Here is a 24,281-nt window from a genome sequence, read left to right as displayed (position 1 = left end):
GCTCTCCCGACTTAACCCCATGCGATTTCTTTTTGTGGGGTTATGTGAAAGATTCAGTGTTTAAACCACCTCTACCAAGAAACGTGCCAGAACTGCGAGCTCGCATCAACGATGCTTTCGAACTCATTGATGGGGACATACTGCGCCGAGTGTGGGAGGAACTTGATTATCGGTTTGATGTCTGCCTAATCACTAAAAGGACACATATCGAACATTTGTGAATGCCTAAAAAAACTTTTTGAGTTTTTGTATGTGTGTGCAAAGCATTGTGAAAATATCTCAAATAATAAAGTTATTGTAGAGCTGTGAAATCGCTTCAATCATTTGTAATAACCCTGTACATGTAATGTAACATATGCGCAGTAACTGTTTAGGTGCAAGAGAGGACAGCTTAGCTACATCAGTAAAATAAACAAACAAACTTCGTAACTGACAAAATCTAACTCGGTAATGGGTAAAAACTAACTCCGAAATAAGCAAATCGTAGCTCGAAATAGTGCATAATATAAAACTACTTTCTCCTGTCCTAGATATCACCGCTAAGAACATAAAAAACATACAGCACGACATCCATCCAGTACTTGTCTACGCCCGAATAGAATGCTCATTAAAGATGTATTTCTTGTCCGAAATCACCTGCTTTGTACTACGAGCACGCAGCGTCGCCGTTTCATTCAATCGAATCCTGACAGGTGGCGGAGTCCATCCTGCGAAGACGGGAAGAAATGAGCCTTTTTATCCCTTCAGAGCCGTGCTCACTCTCAACTATGCATAAACTTCGCTGACTATCTGTGTTTGGTTTCCCGCCATTGTTGCGGTTACGTCGTGGTTCTTCTTCCTTCTACGTGTGGCAGCAATGAGCTGTATCGATATTTGCGCCGTGTACCATCTTTGGTTTGGTGCACACGGTTTCCGGCTAGGGGGTCTGGAGCAGTCGGTCGGTTGTTGCGGACGAGGGAAGTTATCTCCGCGCGGTGCAGTCGGCTGGGGCCGCTGGCAGCCCCTGCGCAGTGCCGGAGCGTGTGTGGAGCTGTCCGATCGCTACGAGCTTCGTGGTTCATCGACCCAGGACGTCAAAGTTGAGAAGTGGTTCCAACTACCGAAGCCACATTCATTTCATTTCATGTTGTGACGGGTCGTTTCGGTGGTTTGCTGTGGCGGAGGTTTTCCTGTGAGCAACACCGAGCGTTTCTACTGCTGAAATTTAGCCGCCATGCGGTGCAGTTAACTATTTTGGCCGACTACAATTTGAGTGCACGAGCGGAATTTTCTGCCTAGTGGCCGATAGTATTCCTGTTACCTGCCCTGGGCACTAACGTATTTTCAGGCAGCGTTCTTTCTTCACTTGTTGTCGCTGTCCAACATGGTGTGTAATTTTGACAGCTAATACACACTCCATTGTGGATAATCACGTTTGTAACATTTCCGGTTTGAGTTCTCGTGTACTGATTGACGGCAAGCAAGTCGTCGTGTCGGCCGGTCCGTGGCTGTTCCCTGGTTGGGTTCTGACGGATCAAGTATAGTTGGGCTCACCACCTGTCTCACCTAAGTGAACGAGGGCAGACCGACCTCCCTGGAGGCTTCTAAGTGCCATTGGTGTTTAATTATCTGTTGTCAGCTACTTTAAATTCAAGGCTTATGGCGATTTTTTGTTTTCTTAAAAATTTTGCAGAATTAATTTTTAAATATATCTTTCAAGCTTAAATATTGCGGCCTTCTGCCTTTAAAAGATTACGGTAATATATTTTAAAATTTTGAAACTTAATTGTGGCCCTCAGCCTTAAGGCTTTCAACGTAGCCGTTAGTTTTTTTTATTTATTTGATTTACCTCTTTAATTGCATTTTAATCGTGTTGATTTTTTAGGTTTCTTGTTGTTAAACATTCTGCCCTTCTGCCTCTAAGAGTCTATGGTAATATATTCTAAAATTTTGAAATTTAATTGTGGCCCTCAGCCATTTGTATTGCACTTTGCATATGTGTGCTGGTTTTTTAAATTATTTTATTGCTATCTTAATTGGATTTTTTATCTTGTTGATTTGTTAAGATTTCTTGTTTGGAGGCCTTAAGCCGTGAAAGAGTTGCATTCGATAAAGGTCCGGATATGTGCCGCTTTGGTTGTAAAGGTTATTACATTACAATAAATGACAATTAGAAGTAGAAACTGACCTCAACCTTTGGCCCTTTCCACAATCCTATTACCTGTTCTGCCCAGTGGGTTTAGCTGGCGTATCACCTTCCACTGAAAATTCTACCTTCACAACTGAATGTCTTTTTCCCCCGACGTCCGCCGTGCTCGAAGTGGCAACGTGTAGCTGTTGGTCGAAACGGAGGCAGCTTACAGTTCCCTCGTTCGCAGACACGTACGACGACGCGAAGAACAGAAATATGTTAACATCAGGTGCGCAGTGATGGAAGAACTTGGTACGCCGCTAAGCAAACTGTAATGGAAGTAGCTTGGGCGCCATACTTCAGTCACGTCAACCTACTGCGCGTTTTACCTCGATGTACAAGCGTATGCCGGAAAGTACTCGAAAATAGGAAGCAACGTCATCACGGTAAATACTCCACTGAAAACACGCTTAAATACGCAGACTCGGAGAACTTGGACTAGGGCGAGATGTGGATTCACGCACTGTGAGTAAACGCCGACAAAGTTGGAGTTTGAGAGAAATACTGTCGAAGAAGAGTGCCGATTCTAGTTGAGCGTGCGATAGCGACCTACTTGAAAGATTAACGAAGCGTACACAATAGTTTGTCCTCTCTTTCTCTTCCCACCCCTTCCCCTATGTGCTGATCCTACTCGGACAGTGACTTCAGTTCGTGTCGTCATACTGCAAATGGACCGAGAACGTGAGTCTGCTGAAGATGACGTTTCGTTTCTGGTACAGGTGAGTTCCTGTAGAGCCGGGGGCGTCGCGGTCTCCCGCTATTCGGGACGGCCAAGCATCGCCTCTCGCGATTTGCTGACGATTCTGCTGCCAACATGAGTAACGTAGAAGTAGATATCCTTGGAGTATTGAGGCAACTTAAATCAATAAAAACAAGTCTTTTGGTCCAGACTGTACATCAATTAGGTTGCTTTCAGAGTATGCTGATGCAATAGCCCCATATTTAACAATCATGCACAGCCGTTCGCTCTATGAAAGATCCTTACCCAAACACTGGAAAGTTGCACAGGTCACACCAATATTCAAGAAAGCTAGTAGAGGTAATCCACTATATTGCAGGCCCATATGATTAACGTCGATATGCAGCAAGATTCTGGAACATATATTGTATTCGAACATCATGAGTTACCTCGAAGAAAACCGTGTACTGACACACAGTCAACATGGATTTAGTAAACATTGTTCGTGTGAAACACAATTAACTCTTTACTCACATGAAGTGTTGAGTGCTATTGACAAGCGATTACAAATTGATTCCGTATTTCTGGAGGCTCTTGAAACTGTACCACACAAGCGGTGTGTAGTGAAATTGCGTCCTTATGGAATATCGTCTCAGTTGTGTGACTGGATTCGTGATTTCCTGTCACAGTTCGTAGTAATTGACGGAAAGTCGAGTAAAAGAGAAGTGATTTCTTGCGTTCCCCAAGGTAGTGATATAAGCCCTTTGCTGTTCCTTATCTATATAAACGATCTGGGAGACAATCTGAGTAGGCGTCTTAGGTTGTTTGCAGATGACGCTGTCATTTATTGACTAGCAAAATCATCAGAAGAGTACAACAATTGCAAAACGATTTACAAAAGATATCTGTGTGGTTCGAAAATTGGCAATTGACCCTAAATAGAGAAAAGTGTTAAGCCATCCACATGAGTGCTAAAAGGAAACCGTTGAACTTCGGTTACACGATAAGTCAGTCATATCTAAAGGCCGTAAATTCAACTAAATACCCAGGAATTACAATTACGAACAACTTAAAATGGAAGGAACACACAGAACATTTTCTTGGGGAAGGCTAATCAAAGACTGCGTTTTATTGGCAGGACACTTAGAAAATGTAACAGATCTACTAAGGAGACTGCCTACACTACACTTGTCCGTCCCCTTTTAGAATACTGCTGCGCGGTGTGGGATCCTTACCAGATTGGATTGACGGAGTACATCGAAAAAGTTCAAAGAAGGGCATCACGTTTTGTATTATCGGGGAAATAGGGGAGAGAGTGTCACTTAAATGATACAAGATTTGGGATGGACATCATTAAAACCAAGGAGGTTTTCGTTGCGGAGGAATCTTCTTACGAAAGTCCAATCACCAACTCTCCTCTGCGAATGCGAAAATATATTGTTGACACTGACCTTCATAGGGGGAGATAAAATAAGGGAAAGAAGAGCTCGTACGGAATGATATAGCTTTTCGTTCTTTCCGCGCGCTATACGAGATTGGAATAACAGAGAATTGTGAAGGTGGTTCGGTGAACCCTCCCTTTGCCAGACACTTAAGTGTGATTTGCGCAGAGTATCCATGTAGATGCAGATTATGACATGGAATAGGGAGCTGCGTTGTTTAGTACGAACAGATAGATGTCTCTGCAGTCTTTTGTGTTTCACGCGATATCGCGGCCCTTCGTAGCGGCAATATTCGAGATGAATTTGGTGGCCAAGCGTTGATACAGTTTCGCGAGTTTTCTAGCACCTGCATCGCATCGCAAATGATTTCACGGAACCAGTCGTTGCCACCAGAGCATGGTCTGTCGTAAAAGTATCAGTGATGCATTTGATTCGAAGCGTCTTTTGTTGTGCATGAGAAAGAACGCCTGCGAAACAATTCATATGCCCAGTTTGGGGATAGGAATTACACATGTAAATCATACAGAACTTTGGGACACGAAATGTATTCAAATCGTGTAAAGTAAGCGGCCGAGTGCGATGTTTTACAATAAATATAAAATTGTGGAGCCTGACACGTGTCGTGAAGACGGTAAACAATCTCCGGACTGCTTTGCGGGAAAAGATAAAGAAGCGACACAAAAAACTACGGGTCTGTTTCTCGTTGCGTCCAGTACGCAACTTCAGCATTCGTGTTGTAGCTTTGTTCACTGAGCAGTGTAGGTTACACGTTATAATTAGGTGAACGGAACAGTACGACGAGGCAGCGGCAGCTATGATCCTTCTCACTGCCATTACATCGCCAGGAAAACTGCACGGAACGCCATGACAGAACGGAACTGAAGAGAAAACTGAATCTAGACTAATCTGTTCAGATTTTGTCCCGGACTCGTAACTGCTGAGTTAAACTGTAGGTGCCCATAAACTACGTATGCTAACGAAACAAATGAAATACTATTGCGTTCTACGAGAGGCCACTGCTCCGAAGTAAGGTTCTTAAGCAAATATACCTGACATAAGACACTGAAAGAAATTAATCCGCACTTCCAGCTAGGTAAGAGGTTTGTGTAAGCTACACGAAGCAGATTCTCGGGCGATTGGTATGGGAATTTTAAGAACTGCATTGCAAAATACACGGCTGTACTGTTATCTTTATCGAGGACAATGGATGTTACTCCAACATAGGACCATCTTCGGGTCTCGTGTACCAGAAGGTGGTAACCAGATAACGGTCTCCAATTCTAATACGTAACCATTATGTGTATATACATTGCATGTACAGCAGGATTCATTATTACAAGAAGATACTAAACAAAAAGCAACTCAGCTACGTACTGTCATAGTTGCATGCCAAATGTAACATAGAAAAAGTTCCATTACCATTATTATCTGTCTATGAGGGACATTTATGTGCTGACAACATCAAAGACGGTTACTTCCACCTTCGTCTCACACTTCGAACAGATAGAAGTCCTAAACATTCCAAAGATGTTAATAATGCTCCACTACTCGACTAATGATCGCAATACTGGCATCTCTCATATGCTGACAGCCTGACTAAATCGATAATCATTATATCTTGAGCGGGGTGGACGTAACCGTATCTGATGTCAGGACATAACTGTTACTCGGAGACAGTTAATAATGGTAATGGATTTTAGAGATCAGATCCGCTGATGAGACTGCTAGCCTCAGAGGAACTGAAGCAGAAATACAGGACCAGCTAAATGGACTGAATACACTAACGAGCACAGAATATGTACTTAAAATAAACGTAAGAAAGACGAAAGTAATGTGACGTAGCAGAGATGAAAGATAAACTTAACATCGAAACGAAGTAAACCAAGTTGTTGTAGTTGTTGTGGTCTTCAGTCCAAAGACTTGTTTGATGCAGTTCTCTATGCTACACTATCCTGTGCAAGCTTCTTCATCTCCCAGTACCTACTCCAACCTACATCCTTCTGAATCTGTTTAGTGTATTCATCTCTTGGTCTCCATCTATGACTTTTACCCTCCACGCTGTCCTCCAATACCAAATTAGTGATCCCTTGATGCCTCAGAGTATGTCCTACCAACTGATCCCTTCTTCTTGTCAAGTTGTGCCACAAATTTCTCTTCTCCCCAATTTTATTCAGTACCTCCTCATCAGTTATGTGATCTACCCATATAATATTCAGCATTCTTCTGTAGCACCACATTTCGAAAGCTTCTATTCTCTTCTTGTCTAAACTACTTATCGTCCACGTTTCACTTCCATACATGGCTACATTCCAAACAAATCTTTCAGAAACGACTTCCTGACACATCTATACTCAACGTTAACAAATTTCTCTTCTTCAGAAACGCTTTCCTTGCCATTGCCAGTCTACATTTTATATCCTCCCTACTTCGACCATCATCACTTATTTTGCTCCTGAAATATCAAAACCTCTTTACTACTTTAAGTGTCTCATTTCCTAATCTAATTCCGGCAGCATCACCCGATTTAATTCGACGACATTCCATTATCATCGTTTTGCATTTCTTGATGTTCATCTTGTATCCTCCTTTCAAGACACTGTCCATTCCGTTGAGCTGCTCTCCCAGGTTCTTTGCTGTCTCTAACAGAATTAAAATTTCATCGGCGAACCTCAAAGTTTTTATTTCTTCTCCATGGATTTTAATTCCTACTCCGAATTTTTCTTTTGCTTCCAAGTTAAAGAACTCAAGAAAAATGACCCATCATGGACGAAGTAAGGATGGCATAAAAATCAGACTGGTACAGGGAGAAAGGGCATTCGTGGACAAAAAAAAATCTGCTCGTACGTAACATCGGCCTTGATTTGAGGAGGAAATTTCTTAGAATGTACGTTCGGAACGAAGCACTGAACAGGACGAATCGTGGACTGTGCGAAAATCGGGAAAGAAGAGACTCGAAGCATTTAAGAATCTGGCAGCAAAGGAAAACGTGACTGACAAGGAGGGGGGACAGAGTGACATGACAACTGTTAAGACACCGGGGAACTCCGCGGTACTAGAGGGCTGTAGAGGGTAAAAACTGCAGGGGAGGACAGAGATTGGAATATATTCAGTGGAGGAGGTGGCTGCAGGCGCTACTCTGGAATGAACAGAGGGCGCCGCACAGGAAGCGTGGCGAGACGCGTCAAACCAATCTTCTGACTAATGACCCAAAAGAAAACCGACTTTTACAAATCTGCAGGCCCGGTGCCTGGTAGCGAGCATCTCGGAAAAGCCGAAGCTGGTCGGCCATTCGCGTGCCACTGTCGTGAGCGTCCACGGACAGTGGTTGAAGGACGGTGAACCCACGAGTAGGCGACAAGGTGCTGGGCGTACACGTCACGTCACAGAATGCGAACGTCGGATGCTCGCGCCGGCCTGTAAAGCACTATAGGCGGCGACCTGTGGCACATCTGACTACAGAGTACAACGCCGGCGGAGGCACGAGTGTTTCGGAGCAAACCCTTCAGTGCACATAGTTGAAAACGGGGCTCAACGAAACGGTCAATTATGATAGCGGTGGGCACTGTATTGAACTGTGGATAAGTGGAAACCTGTCGGTCAGACCGTGTGAATCACGTGGACACGATATCCTCCAGACGAACTGCTGTTGGAAACTTGCACCGCGCCACAGACCCTGGCGGGAGGGGAGAGAATTATGGTTCAAATGGCTCTGAGCACTATGGGACTTAACTTCTAAGGTCATCAGTCCCCTAGAACTTAGAACTACTTAAACCTAACTAACCTAAGGACATCACACACATCCATGCCCGAGGCAGGATTCGAACCTGCGACCGTAGCGGCCGCGCGGTTCCAGACTGTAGCGCCTTTAACCGCTTGGCCACCACGGCCGGCAGGAGAGAATTATGCTGTGGGGGACGTTCGTCTGGGGTGTAAATTATTGATCTGCTCCATATGCCTGTAATCTGGATCTGCCACACTGAGCTTCACCGTTACAATCGAGAGATGCCATTTTCCTTTACTTCCGGAAGGCGTTCGATACAGTTCCGCACTGTCGCCTGAGCCTACGGAATATCAGACCAGCTGTGTGGCTGGATTGAAGAGTTTTTAGCAAACAGAACACAGCATGTTGTTCTCAATGGGGAGACGTCTACAGATGTTAAAGTAACCTCTGGCGTGCCACAGGGGAGTGTTATGGGACCATTGACTTTCACAATATACATATAAATGACCTAGTAGGTAGTGTCGGAAGTTCCATGCGGCTTTTTGCGGATGATGCTGTAGTATACAGAGAAGTTGCAGCATTAGAAAACTGCAGCGAAATGCAGGAAGATCTGCAGCGGATAGGCACTTGGTGCAGGGAGTGGCAACTGACCCTTAACCCAGACAAATGTAATATATTGCGAATACATAGAAAGAAGGATCCTTTATTGTATGATTATATGATAGCGGAACAAACACTGGTAGCAGTTACTTCTATAAAATATCCGGGAGTATGCGTAAGGAACGATCTGAAGTGGAATGATCATATAAAATTAATTGTTGGTAAGGCGGGTGCCAGGTTGAGATTCATTGGGAGAGTCCTTAGAAAATGTAGTCCATCAACAAAGGAGGTGGCTTACAAAACACTCGTTCGACCTATACTTGAGTATTTCTCATCAGTGCGGGATCTGTACCAGGTCGGGTTGACAATGGAGATAGACAAGATCCAAAGAAAGGCGGCGCGTTGCGTCACAGGGTTATTTGGTAAGCGTGATGGCGTTACGGAGATGTTTAGCAAACTCAAGTGGCAGACTCTGCAAGAGAGGCGCTCTGCATCATGGTGTAGCATGCTATCCAGGTTTCGAGAGGGTGCGTTTCTGGATGAGGTATCGAATATATTGCTTCCCCCTACTTATACCTCCCGAGGACATAACGAAAGTAAAATTAGAAAGGTTCGAGCGCGCACGGAGGCCTTCCGGCAGTCGTTCTTCCCGCGAACCATACGCGACTGGAACACGAAAGGGAGGTAATGCAGTGGCACGTAAAGTGCCCTCCGCCACACACCGTTGGGTGTCTTGCGGAGTATAAATGTAGATGTAGTTGTTCGTCCAAACTTTTGGCGTTTAAATCATCTCGTAACGTCTGACACTTAGGTTCTAACTCTGAGGAGGATACGCCCACAAGTGTGAATTCCTCGCAATACGGCGAAACTGAATGACAAAATAAAGGCTGCAATATTTTTTTCCTAGTGATTCGTTTATTTGTTCATGATGCTCGTCGCCTCTGCGATGCCGATATCCTAGTTATTCGGGGCCAATTTCCATTACATTATATAACCAACCCGTCGCTGAATTGAGAGTTTTATGGATTTTGGTTACTACAACATCAATAGCCTGATTTTCTGGAGCCTTATGACTTAGAGACTTGTGGCGTAGCTGCCGTTACGAACTCGCATCACCCTTGTCCCAGCACTCGCCTGTAAACCTTGTGTCTATAGAATGGGGAGATATTTCTATATTCTCTCTTAAGTAATATAAATGAATTTCGGCAAACTTGTGGCCTATTACTTTCTTTAGTCACAGATCGTTCAATTTGTTGCCTTCAGAGGACTTCCGCCCGAACTGTAGAGTGGAAGTACAATTTTAATATTGAATCAAACAACAGACCTGAGGAGACAATATACTGACCATATTTTTTTATTAAAAAAAAAAGGGTCGTACCAGCAGTAGCTCCCTGGCGATCGAAGTTATTCTGAGTGAGTTCCTGAAGCCTGCTGAGCACACTCGAGAAGCGGCCCCACTCACGCCTGGCTGTGAGGACGCGCTCGCACGTTCGTTACTCCCGCAGGCTGGTCCATTCGCTTCCTCCACAGCTGGCGCTGGCGACCGCCATACCGGGCATTTGGTGCTGGGATTTTCCCGTCTGTATCAATCTTCTTGGAAGCAGAGCGACATATACTGATGAGCTCGCTCTCTGAACTATCGGAACTTAATCTACACCCAGATATCATGCGGATTCATCATGCATCATCTGGCTATAATCTCTGGTTTCTGCGATATGATATTATCGAAAACGGTGATGAGACTGCACACTGCTTTCTGGGCACACAATTACGGGCTAATACTTGTGCTATGACAGAGAATGCAGTAGAGTGTCAGTGTGTGTGTCGCGTCCGCGGTTCTGCGCTGCCAACCGAAGTACACGGTTTTGCTCTGTATGTACAACCCGTTTCAATCAGAAGATGTGGCTCACTGTACACAAGGCATATGTCAGCATATCAACGGGACAATTAAGACTAAGAAACTTCCTGTGTGCCGGACCGGGACTCGAACTCGGGACCTTTGCCTTTCGCGGGCAAGTGCTCTACCAACTGAGCTACCCAAGCACGACTCACGCCCCGTCCTTACAGCTTTACTTCTGCCAGTACCTCGTCTCCTACCTTCAAAACTTTACAGAAGCTCTCCTGCGAACCTTGGGTACCTCAGTTGGTAGAGCACTTGCCCGCGAAAGGCAAAGGTCCCGAGTTCGAGTCTCGGTCCGGCACACAGTTTTAATCTGCCAGGAAGTTTCATATCAGCGCAAACTCCGCTGTAGAGCGAAAATTTCATTCTAAAATTAAGACTAAAATAATTTCTAATGAACACTTAGGAAAGAAAACATCAGATACTAAAAACGAAATCTTATTTAGGTCAGTTCAGACGATAAGGTGTGACAGCACAGTAGATATAACGAGTCAAACTACCTTCCAGTCGTTTTGGCAAACTAAACAGTGTTTAAAACTAAAATACCCACTCGTAGTCTCCTCTGCACTCTAGTGGTTAGGGACGTTGACTACTGACGCACAAGTGACGGGCTCGAATCGGAGTTGCTACCACAAGATCAAGCCGAACTGGATTGACTCGATGGAGTGAGGTCAAGTGTGGGTTCGGCGAAAGCAACGCGCAAGCCGCCCGAGTGGCGTCAGACAGAATGGCTGGTAACCACCCTGTCGTCTTGGGCTCCGGTCCGAGGACTGCTTCGGTGCAGCTCACCTCTCAGCAACTACTGCAACCTACATCCATTTCGTTCCGCTTACTGTATTCATTCCCTGGTCTCCGTCAACAATTCTTACCCCACCACACTTCCATCCCTTCCCAAACCGCGTGCTCCTCCATACCCGCAACACGTGTCCAGTGACCTATTCTCTAGTTGTGGTCAACGTGTGCCGTACATTTATTTTCTCCCCAGTTTTATTCAGTACTGTCTCATCAGTTATCCAATACACCCATTTAATCGTCAGCATCATCCTCTAGCACCACATATGGAAAGCCTCTATTCTATTCTTGCCTGAACTACATGGTGTGTCTAAAAAGTTCTGAATGGTATCAGACAGCAGACAAAACAAAAGATACAAACAAATGTTCTTTATTGCCCTTCAAAATAGTCGCCACCCGCTACAGCACACTTTTGACAACGTTCGTACACCTTTTAGACACACCACGTATTCATCGCCCACGTTTCACTTGTGTACAAGACTACACTACACACAAATTTATATTCGACACACCACGTATTCATCGCCCACGTTTCACTTGTGTACAAGACTACACTACACACAAATTTATATTCGACGTTAGCAAATTTCTCTTTTCAGGACGAGATTTTCTTGCTACTGCCTGTCTGCACTTTATAACTTCTCCTCTTCGGCCATCAAAATAACTCATATACTGTATTTAGTGTTTCGTAGTCTAATATAATACCCCGAGCGTGACCTCATTTAATTCCACTACATTCCATTACACATATTTTGCTTTGCGTTGAGCTTCATGTAATAACGTCTATTCAAAACGCTATGCATTCCGATGAACTGACATTGCAAGTCTTTCGCCTTCTGTGGGAGACAATGTCGTCGGATAAAACCTGAAAGTTTTAACTTATCCTCCCTAATCTGTGTTCCCCTCTCCACGTTTCTCCTCGTTTTCCTTCCCAGCTTTCTCAGCGTACAGATTGAATAATATTGAGGACACTCCGCACCCTGTCTCAGACTATTCCTTCCTTTCAACCCTGGTAGCCGTACAACATTTATGTACCAGCGCTAGTTTATGGCAGCGAGACGTGGACTTTGAATGCGGAAATCATTCTAGAAGAAAGGAAAACCAATTTCGCTAAGTTAGGAATTACGAGAAGAGACTGCAAAGGAAACGCACGGGTCAGCGAACAGACTGGAGTGGAAGACGTAGCTCTGATTGATGTGGAAGTTGTACGGTAGGCTGCGGACGGGCAACTGATGAACGGTGTACTCTGCTGGGTCCAGGGGCGTAACCCTGGCCCTAGAGGGAGCCCAGCAGACGACACGACGGCAGCGACGTGCTCGTGTACGGCGTAAAGCCTTCGGCGCACGGACCGTGCATCCGAACATCCGAACGCCGAGTTTCTGACGTCAGAGCGTGGGACAACACGTCCGGGGGTCTCTGCGGACGTGCAGAGTAATATCTAGCACGTCAGATATTCTGAACGTGAGTTTGGACGTTGATCAATGAGATGGCAGAACGCCACCTACGCCACACGCACGGCATCTCCCTTCGGTGTAAAGTTGTAAGGCGCCGTTGAAGCCCGTACGGATAATATGCCGTTTCTGAGCCCCGTCATTAATTGTATGATTCGTTGTAATAATTTGACGAGAAGCGACATATTCGTGGTAGAAGAATTATTGTAACTTGCGTATTATGAGAGCATGCCGTTTGAATGCAACGGCGTGTTGAGAATCCACTAAAAACTCATTGTTCTTGGTAGATTTTGTTATAATTAAATTTCAATTAGTAATATAGTTACAATTAAGGCTTTCAGGATATGGCAATACGCCCAGAAATGGTAACACACCATTGATCGTCGCTTTAGTGCAGCGAGTAGCGTCACAGATTCGCAGTGCAAAATTTGATTTCTTGGTGGTTCGCGCCCCACTACATCCAAAAATATCTTTTTTCATAGCTTCTGATACTTTCTTATTAATTTAATATAAGTATACACTGCAATATTCAAAGTTAGGAAAATATAACTGGGCTCTTTTTGGGGGGTGAGTTTGCTCGATTGGCTTAATCTCCAGGGCACCTTGCACTACTCGCAGAAAAATATTTTGGCCTTTTTCCAAGTTTGTAATTCACACGTAGGGTTTCTGCCACTGAGTACGAACAGTGATCAAGTAAGAATGACCTTAGGGTTTCACTAAGACGTGAGAACGATGAAACAATTTTTATCCTATGTGGAGAACTATGATAAATTTGAATCGCACTATTTACAATGGAACTTTTATAAGCCGATGCCCTTACTGAGTGGACATGGTACTTCCCTTTTTAGGGATGTTGGTTTTTATTTGTGTGCACTACAGACAGAAGAACCTGACTAGCATGTGGACAGGGGAGAAAATTACGTTTTAATCGAGCTAATATTGGCATTTCACGCCCGTATATTCCGTAAAACGATGTGATTCGCGAGCCAATCAGGGCGGAAAACTGCCACTGCGGAGCGCTACGATCGCGCGTACGACGTTGGGCCCCACGCAACGTACGCGCAAGTCGCACCGCCCCTCTCAGCGTTCAGCGGCACGCCGAACTCGGCACGGTCAACGTTGACGTTCGACAACACGGTCTTTGTGTTGACGGTTTTAAGGCAGCTGAGTAAAGAACAGCCTAGCAACTGGTAACCAATAAAAAAAAAGTGTTCAGTTACGATTCGTTCACAAAACTTTTAGAAACATCTATATCCTATGATGTTTCGGGATTGTAGCCGGATCATGTTGACTTCTTGACACAATACTTCGGCTGGCAACATTCCATTCATCTTCAGGTTCAAATGGCTCTGATCACTATGGGACTTAACATTCTGAGGTCATCAGTCCCCTACAACTTGGAACTACTTAAACCTAACTAACCTAAGGACATCACACATATCCATACCCGAGGCAGGATTCGAACCTGCGACCGTAGCAGTCGCGCGGTTCCGGACGGAAGCGCTCAGAACCGCTCGGCCACAGCGGCCGGCCCACCCTGCTTAACGTCTCCGACTTTGGCGTCTTCTCACAGCGTTGTCGATAAAATGCAAGACCTTCCAAAAACATTCGTGCGGAATCTCCTGCGTGTGAATTTGTGGTACATTTCGACTCGCGCATCGAAACCAAAAGTTAATCTTGGTGCCAGTTGTAACACATCGGTGCATGACGTTGCCGGTAGAGAGCTTGTAAGAGGTCCATGACTAAGGAATTTATTGCTACGGCACTCGAGCAGACGTAACTTCAATGGACTGCTCACGCGCTGCCTGCGAGATGTAAGCTACAATACGTAGAATCGCTGACCAGAGAGCAGTGTCGGTAGCAGCAGTAGTAGTAGCTCGCAGCCGGGCGGTTGGGTCAGGTCGCTCTCAGAGAGCAGTTGTCTAGTTGTATAGATCACAGAGAGCACTTGTGTCCTGTATGGAATTACCAAGGCCGGACGTGGAGAACGATGGCGGTGCCTGAGCGATGTAGTATAAGGTAAAAGCAAAAATTATTATTATTATTTATTGCCGCGCGCATATGTAACTTGCAACAACTCATTTTGTACTATTGTTATATCAAAGTCACATAAAAATATTTTTCAATAATAATCTTCCTCATAAAGATAACTTTTGACGATCATTCGTCTGAATTTAAAGTTTTTACTAATTTCTCCTATCCACAGTCATGTCAATCATCGTAAATCACATCAGTTGTTTTTCATACATAACAAAATCAAGTCTCCAGCATTGCACTGGGCTGTGCCAGAAAAGTTTCTTATGGGAGCAGATATAAACGCGTTATCCGGCGACATAACTAAAGTACGAATTTTCAGTTGATTCAGAATGACTTTTCAGGGCCATGACGCAGCATTGCTGACGTCCAAATTTACCAGTTTAGATTCACAGTTAATTATTGAAAGGTTATATTTGAGTTACATTTTTATTGAGAGGTTAGTCACCATTTTTACTGCGAGGTTAGGGAATGAAACTGTTGGGAGGTTACACGTGCGGGATCTCCTGCGTGGGAATTTATGGCACATTTCGACTCGCGCATCGAAACCAAAAGTTAACCTTGCTGCAGGTTGTAACACGCCGGTTCATGAGGTTGCCGGTAGAGAGCTCGCTCGCTTGTTCGTTACCATATGTGCGTCCAGTACAGGTGGCGACGGCACAGCAACAAAAATGCGATCTCCGTTTCGGCAGAACCTATTCAGTTACATCCGCCCGGCGCGGTCGCCGTCGAGAATAGACCATTGCACTTCCTACAGCTCGAAGCATTCTACTATGGCACCGGCAGTTTCGAAATGCTACTCGTTTACGTGAGGGAAAATCCGCAGGATGAGACATAAGTAGCTGCATTCGCAAGATATAGCATTTGTAAAAATAATTTCTTCTTGGAGAAGATGATGTCGGAAAAGGAGAAACACTACACACCAAAACAGCAGGTAATATATACGTAGTACTGGACCCGGCAATGCTTCACAACTACTAATGCGTTTGGCCGTCGGATATAGGTCCTAATGTCCTCCTTCCCCTTTTAACACTGTCCTCTCTTCCACTCCCTCTCATCCCCTCCTTTCCCCTCTCTACGTCCATTCCCCTCCCCCTTCTATGATCACCTCCTCTTCCCGCATCTCTCTGCTCTTGAACCGTGTTTTGTTATCGTTGCCAACGCAACCATAACTGGGAACTGAAGTCGCTTAAAAATGAACGCGCAAATCGGTTGGGATCATTGGTATACGTGGTATGAGAAAGATATCTCTAGGTGATGGATCTGTGAGCCAAGTAGCTTAAATGACAGTGTTTCGCCTACTTTTAATCTGCAAACGGGTAGGACTAGAAAAAGTTTCGTACGATTCAATTTCGTAGTAGCATTCTAATCATAAGCCGGTAAGGCATGAATAAAACTTCCCTGTTTCCTATAAAAAGTTACTGTGAGGAAGAAAACATACAGCACAAAGTTGTGTATACCATTTTAGTTTAATATTACATATAAGGAAAAAGATTATGTAACTGGGAAACGACTTGTCTCAAATTTAAATGCGCTACTATTGTGGTTAAAACTGACTGCGAGAAAGAAAAGGAAACCGCACATCGTTTTCCGCACAGCATTTCCTTTCTCACAGTTCGTTGTAGCTATATAAATATGATTTTTGGTAACAACCGTAAACAACAACTTGTCATTGTATAGCAGCATGTTGGAATGGCAAATCTCGCTATTTTCTTCGGAGAAACAAATAGGCGTTGACGTCAACTTGTCAAAAACTATAAAACATTTTAGCCGTTTAAGTCTTAAACTTTAAGAGTAGATTGTTAATTTTCTTAGCAATGTTGATGTTTACCGTTGACAGGACTTTTTATGTTTCAAGGAACAATAATTACGCTCTGTGCAAGCTATAAAAGATGCTCATTATCAGACAATTAAATCAGTACTTGGCATTAGTTATGCGCAACTACTTTGCCTATTCGCCAGAAAGGTAATTTCCCTTGTCCTGACCTCTTTCTGTGAATAAAAACATATTCTCCGATACTCGAATTCAAGCCACAGATCATGTTACTGGTTTCTGCGAAGGCAGTATACAAATTTAAATTTTGGTAAAAACAGAACTGATAACATTCCTTTTATCCGTTCGGGACAATTAATTATTGTCGGAAAGAGGTGAAATCGGATTTTAGATTATGTTACGGAAAAAAACGAAGTTCACAATGGGTAAATATTGTTTACTTTTCGTCATTTTAAAAACAGGGTTGTTCAAAAATAAAAATGTAAACGTTTCAGTACGAAGTATACAGTACTTAGCTGCTAAACTTTGTTGGCGGCAAAGATATGTCGTCCGACACTCCCCAGAAAATACTCTCTCGAAATTTCTAGTCTCCGTGATGCACAACGCCTCTCTTGTAACGTATGCCCCTGGAGTTCGTTGGGCATCTCTGTAATGCTCTCGCGCCGCTCAAACGACCCCTTGACGAAACGCACCGCTCTTCGTTGAATCTTCTCTATCAGTCCTACCCGGTAGGAGTTGCAGACTGATGAACAACACTCAAGAATCGGTCGAACAAGCGCCTTGTAAGCCAGTACCTTCGTGAATGATTTAAATTTTCTTGAGATTCTTCCTACGATTCCAGCCTGGAATCTGCTTTTTCTATTGTTTTATTTAGTCACTCCACTTACGGTCACTCTGCATAGTTATTCCTAGACAATTTACTGTGATACTTTTCCAGCAAATTTGTCGTCAATAGTGTAGTTGTGCAGCAGTAGATTTCTTTTCCAGTGTATGCGCAATAAGCTACAGTTATTTACGTTCAAGGCCAAATGCTGGAGCCTGCAGCATTCATCATTACTATGTAGGCCAGTCTGGAAATCTATAATATCTGCAGGCACGGCTGCTTTTTTACAGGCAACTTCATCATCTGCGAATAGTCTTACAGAGCTTCCGACGGTTTCTATTGCATTGTGAACAGTAAAGGTCCTACCACGCTTTCTTGGGGCACCCCGACGAGAATCATCAGGAGGATTGGGAACCACTGGTCTAGACCCTAGAGCAGGGGTAGTCAACCTTTTTTCACCTACCGCCCGTTTATGTCTGTTAGTAGCGACATTTTCTAACCGCCCACGGGTTCCACAGTAATGGTGATTTATAAAGTACAGAAGTAACTTTACTTAATAAAATTTCGAAAGCAGAGTAAAAGCAAGTGAAAGCATATAATATTATTTACTTTCCATATACGTTATGGCAAAATTTTTAGAAAAACCTAATGAAAATGATTTTAAAACCTCGCCGACTTCCGCCTACCAAGAAAGCTGAACGGCAACAGGCGGCCGGTAATGGGCCAGGTTGACCACCACTGGTCTAGAGGATACAATTATATATATATATATATATATATATATATATATATATATATATATATATATATATATAGGCTCTGAGCACTATGGGACTCAACATCTTGGGTCATAAGTCCCCTAGAACTTACAACTACTTAAACCTAACTAACCTAAGGACATCACACACACCCATGCCCGAGGCAGGATTCGAACCTGCGACCGTAGCAGTCCCGCGGTTCCGGACTGCAGCGCCAGAACCGCACGGCCACCGCGGCCGGCTACAATTATCCCACAGCGGATGCCAAAATGCTGCTGCTGAAGATTCTGATGAATAACGGTCTCCCCGCCTGGCTTCAGACAACGCAGAAAAAGTACAGGGCAAGGACCTATTTCGAAGTGGCTGTCTTGTCCTGTCTCTCACCAGCTTAATGACGACCCACGAAAACTTCACGTACAAACTGGTGTAACATATGGAATCAGTTGTTCCACAGCACTTCATTGAACAGCACTTCATTCACTTCCTCCGATACAAGACCGATCAAGTACCTCTGAAAATCAAATATCTCGAATACATTTTAACTGCTAAATTTTACTTATGTCAATCACCCAGTCCCATTAGACGCAAATTATCTCCGGCCAAAAACAGTATTGTTCTTGTCAAAATAACAAAACTAATTATCGCTTCTCGTCAAACCGGCCACAGACAGTTTTACGTGCAGCATCGTCTCTGAAGCACTGGCTTCTCTCTTTTGCTCAGAGACCTTTATCGTTTGGGCTGCACGAAGCTAATTCACCTGGAAAGAAGTACGGTTCTGTATTTGTCGCCTGGTCTTTGCAGATGATTTAGCAGTTTCTTCCAGCAGTGACTTGACCCACTCCCTTGAAAAATTAGATTGTAGCCAAAGTCAGACACCAACTCTCACATGTACAATCCATCGAAAGATTCCCACATCATCTCCATAGTTGGGTAACTCAATTCGGAAGCTCTAGTACCTAAATTCATGTAACCATGAAAAAAATCTAACAACATTTGAACACGAATTTAAAAAAATCTCTTGAATCACCCGAAGCAAGTAATATAAAAAATTAAAATCACAGAACACAAAACCTTTATACTAGAAAAGTGAAACTAAGTCTGACTCATATGCACCACAAATCTTGATCGTCGCTGAGTATTTAAAAAGGCAAAAGCAGAAATCCTATGGCAAACTTTCGACCCACTTTGCGCGGAGGAAACTGTGATATGAGAAATCTGGAATGATTATCTCTGAAACTTTAAGGCCATATTTTGAAAGTTAATAATTCAAGGTAATTCTCAGTATTTCCCTCTCGTTGAAAGTCAAGAACAATTGACTATTTGAAACTGAAAGAAACCTTAGAAAAATAGATATCATAAATTAAATACTTGGAACTGAAAAAAGGCAATCACGTGTTTTATCAGAAACAAGTAACAGAGCTAGCAAACGTGGGACAACGATGTAGAAAATAGTTCTAAGGGAAGCACGAACTGTCACTCTAGTCTAGCGCCTTGAGCCATTTCCTAACCTCTCGCTGTGTAGAACGTTTTACCGCGCAGCGTCTAGGAAAAGCGCAAAGCGCGCCCGCACGAGGCAACATGCAGACAGTGCCCGCTATCGCCGCCAGATGTCACAGCCGGCAGCTCGTCGATTCAGACTCGCGGCAATACGAAAACAGTGCCATATAAAAAGTGCAGATAAGCGCTTAGCATTCACTTCTGCCTATATCACAAAGTTAACAGTTCGCTCTATACGACAAATACCCGTAATTTTACGAGTCTGTGATGATAAATCTGATATAAACACAAACTCCAAACTGTAAAATTCTTATAGATAAGTTTTCCTAATGCCTGGAATCAAAGATTATTAGAAATAATCGTTTTCGTAACAAAACATAGCACCGACATCAAATCTCAAAACATGTTGTTGTTGACATGGAAAGTCGCAGCGAGACACAGGATTCTGCTGAAGTCAACTGGTTAATGCGTCTTTCATAATGCACACTGCTCAACGAACAACTATATAACAACGCCAGGAAATGAGGTTACACGTTTAACAATTATTCCAGTGTCAGCTGGCGTTCCTTTGCCACACTTCCGTAGCCACTTCCGTAGCAAATAAGACTATCTCCTAAACGCGTTATAACAGAAAACAGGTTGTTGTCAGGAAGCTGGTTTGGTACAGCTCTCTACGCTACTCTATCCTGTGCAAGTCTCTTCACAAACAACTATCATACACTTCGAAATATCGGGGGAGGTTACGACGAATGGTCGGTACCCACACTCAAGTGTACCTCAACAGTATTGTAACATCAGCTCTAACAAAATGATGATAAAGGGGATTTAATGGCAGCTGATGAAGAAAAGAGCAAAGAGTGCACACCCAGCCCCAGCAGTTGTCACCTGCAATAAGCGCGAAACGGTACTCAAACCAGCATGCGAAAAAGAGCAACATGAAGAGGACGTTTTTTCATTTGATCAGTACATCTGAGGCCCGGCGGTTGTCTAAAGACGTCTCAGGCGAAGCTACATCGGCTCCGTGAAGCACAATCAACTCTCTGTATGAAGTATCTCGTGAACAGACCATTACATAACGCACTGATTACATGTATCTTTGACTCAGTGCTGTATGGCAGATAAGGCAACAGACATTGTGGCGTGAAATGTTAAGAGTTCGAAAAGGAGGAAGGAAATATGCAACTCTAATCACAACGTCAATGATAATTAGTAAAGTTATAAGTTAGAAACACAATTCGACCACATATAGGCCTACAACGTAAACTTTTTAAATAAAAGTCGTCAGACCCGTTTTCGGGTTTGAAATATTCTTCTTTGGATCGCTCCTAAGGGAGTTATTTATTTATGTATTTGTGATGACCTAACAGTAAAATAACACGAGGCCTTTTTTTCATTAAAAATTTAAAATTTGTTGGAAACGAGTTGCCATGTGCGGAACCTGTGTTAATCAAGTAGCAGGGGCTCCCTTGCATTTCTTGTAGTCTCTGTACGACATTATAGGCGTAATATACACAACAATACTTGTTGGAGATTTGTCTATTAACACAGTTATCCTGAATTTACCTTGCAGTCTTAACTTCCATAACGCGAAAAAGCATTACATATTGTGCGCACATAGACATCGGATTAGCCTCAGATAAATTTGTTACCACAACCTTTATTTCGAATTCATTAGCTTTGGCGACGCTACGCTGCAGTCTGTCAACAGCCAATGTTTCGGGGTAGGAAGACACTATTATTTTATTTGTCAATTTAGAATGTAAAATAAATTAGTTATCTCAAAACATCGGTGCGCTTCAAGGTGGTGATGGTGGTGATGGTTAGTGTTTAACGTCCCGTCGACAACGAGGTCATTAGAGACGGAGCGCAAGCTCGGGTTAGGGAAGGATTGGGAAGGAAATCGGCCGTGCCCTTTCAAAGGAACCATCCCGGCATTTGCCTGAAACGATTAGGGAAATCACGGAAAACCTAAGTCAGGATGGCCGGAGACGGGATTGAACCGTCGTCCTCCCGAATGCGAGTCCAATGTGCTAACCACTGCGCCACCTCGCTCGGTGCGCTTCAAGGCAGGGTCTCAAAACTGAAGACGGATTTTTCAACGCCGATATTGGGTGCTGTTTAAACCTTACTTGTGGCTATTGCTGTATATAAGAAATAGTCCTTGCAGTTGTATTGCAGTTAAAAGTTTTCTAGCGTCAATAAACAATAATAAATTGATCAATCTGATAGAATTTCTGCAGTTCATCAGAGGCTTAAAACAAATATAACTGTTTTGATTTTTAATCTGAAGTGAGGTAATGAACACAATGGTTATCACAATTTAGTTCGATACCGACAGATAAATGACCTTTGCGATTATAACAGATAGCATCATACAAAACATTGCCACAAACATTTGACAACTGTGAGTTACAAATTTACATCATATAATTTAAATTACGGAAATTTATAACGGTTTCTGGCGTACGCTCACGTTACGCCCCGTATATTTTGTATACTGCACGCAGGTCTGATCACGAGTAGTACACTAGAGATCGCGCTTGTTGGAACGGCGTGTATTCCGTGGATGCTACGGCAACAGCCTGGCGCCCATCCTCTTATCGCTGCTTGACACATTCCAAGGTTATTGCTGATAACCTGTGGAACCACTTACGACAATTTCCCAATACGTAACGCAAATCGACCAGTGTCTGGCATCGCAGTTATCTTCGGTCTATCAGAAATTAAATCTCTCGCTTTGTCTGCAATGACGAAGGAACCAATTTAGGCGGCACATTTAAAAAAAAAAAGGATTAAACTTAAAAACTATTTACTGTTAATGATATAGACGAACGGAAAGTGCTGTCTGCTTATTTTTAGGAAATAAACTATTAGTTTACAAGTTTATCCTGGTCACAGTTTTGTATTTTTCTGATAACGTATGTCGAACATTTGTTCATATCAAATTAACACAAATGTTTGCTTTAGCAATGTCAAGAGAAAATTTCGAAAATGGCACATGCGTACATTTTCCACAGCGATAGACAAACAAATACGATTTTAAGAATCGATGGGAAGCAGGTTTTGTGGTTCGTATGTGGTTTACATTTGTGTACATTATGGAAATCCTTACATACCACTAGTTTCAGCTTTGCTATCTCGAAATTAAACTCCAAGAATGTCTCAAATGTTCCATAATTTTGGTACCAAAATAAAATCATGCCTGTTGTAAACAAACATGACACACACAGCTGTTCGAAACTGATGTTATGGAGTTGCGCTATTAACTGAACGTTGAGTACTTTCTTTTCATAAAAAGACTTTATCTCAACCAGAATCAATCATCCACGACAGCTAAAAAGGCACTTTCTTCTGCTTACATTCTTACCAAAGAAACACCAAAGCCATATTTTTGTCAACAAACGGACGTTTAAGGCGTTACATTAGTGTGTGACTGTGTGCCAGCCTAGTAGTCTTTATAACTACGCTCTACCTGCCTAATTCTAAACATTGTGATAAGTCTTTATCAATGACAGGCCCGTTGTGATAACTTGGCCAGCACAACGTCCTGCTACACAGCAAGAAATACTGTATACGCACAAGGGTAATTTCAACATTGAACTCTGTAAATTAATGCCTATTTACATGCAATATATACTATATGGCACTTCGTTGTCGATTGCGTGGCTCAAATAAGATTTATAATATGTGAAACAGTGGTTACTGCAGAAATGTGCTTGACTCACCTTCGTTTTCGTCACAACATGTGTCGCCAGTTTCACAACGGCAAAGTTTCCTTTCCCAATTGTTCGTTCTAGTTCGTAATATCCCACACGCACTAATCTGTCCACACTACAATTTGGTGTGCTCGAAGGAGCACCCAGACTCCGCACAGATTCCATTTTCACTTTTTCTCCATCTGTAGTCGACTGTTAACTGACGGCAGCTTTCAGGGACTGCCGTACCGCAGCGCTAGTCGGCAACGTGCGCTAACAACTGACTAGCGCGCCGCGATAAATTCCGACGTCACTCGTTTCTTCAATGGAGGGGTTACGCGGCAACGTCTGCGCGGGAGTTGCGAATGTAGGCAGGAGTAGCACATTCACTGAATGGGAATGAAACACAGAACGTCATTGGCAGTACCCAAGCACCGAAATCACAAGGTCTCAAACGACGTAAGTCTTAATGTTAATTTAGTACTTAGCCAAAATATGGCATGCAATTTTATTTCGCATAACAAATGTACCGACGTGTGTGTCATAAAAATCATTCCTCTTAGTGTCAGTGAATACATGTTAAATAGAGCCATTTTCTTGATTTTTCTCAATTTTTTTTATAAGCGATACGAATATGCCTACTTTGCAAGACCTTGGGATGTATTTGTATATTTATAATAAAGGACTGTAAACATAATTATTGTGCAGTGTCTCGCTACACTTTGGCTTGCCTCCAGTGGTAAGCGTATGCACTACCAAAACAATTTTCGGATAAGAAGCTGACAGTACTCAACTAAGACTGGTTCAGCTGCGTTTTGGATTTCATTCCTAGATTACACATCAGTAGATAGAAATGAACATTTTTTAATGATTTGCTACGTATAACACACAAAAATCAGGAAACTGAACTTCATGTCTACCGCATTTAAGTGCTTTGTCTGGAAC

The 24,281-nt window shown here is 43.2% G+C and overlaps 1 protein-coding gene across 1 annotated transcript in view; it reads right to left on the bottom strand.

The window, feature by feature from the left end:
- Positions 1 to 23,529, bottom strand: part of LOC126418703 (serine/threonine-protein kinase SIK3) — a 496,441-nt gene extending 472,912 nt beyond the window's left edge. Inside the window, 1 exon segment of the mRNA XM_050085601.1 lies at positions 23,367 to 23,529. Within this exon segment, the coding sequence (XP_049941558.1) occupies positions 23,367 to 23,522 (156 nt within the window). The 5' untranslated portion in view covers positions 23,523 to 23,529.
- Positions 23,530 to 24,281: the final 752 nt, after the last annotated feature.

This window comes from Schistocerca serialis, chromosome 9, assembly GCF_023864345.2.
Source record: "Schistocerca serialis cubense isolate TAMUIC-IGC-003099 chromosome 9, iqSchSeri2.2, whole genome shotgun sequence".
Lineage (NCBI taxonomy): Eukaryota > Metazoa > Arthropoda > Insecta > Orthoptera > Acrididae > Schistocerca > Schistocerca serialis.
The sequence above is the reverse complement of the archived record's forward strand: the minus strand, read 5'-3'. Positions and strand labels throughout refer to the sequence as shown.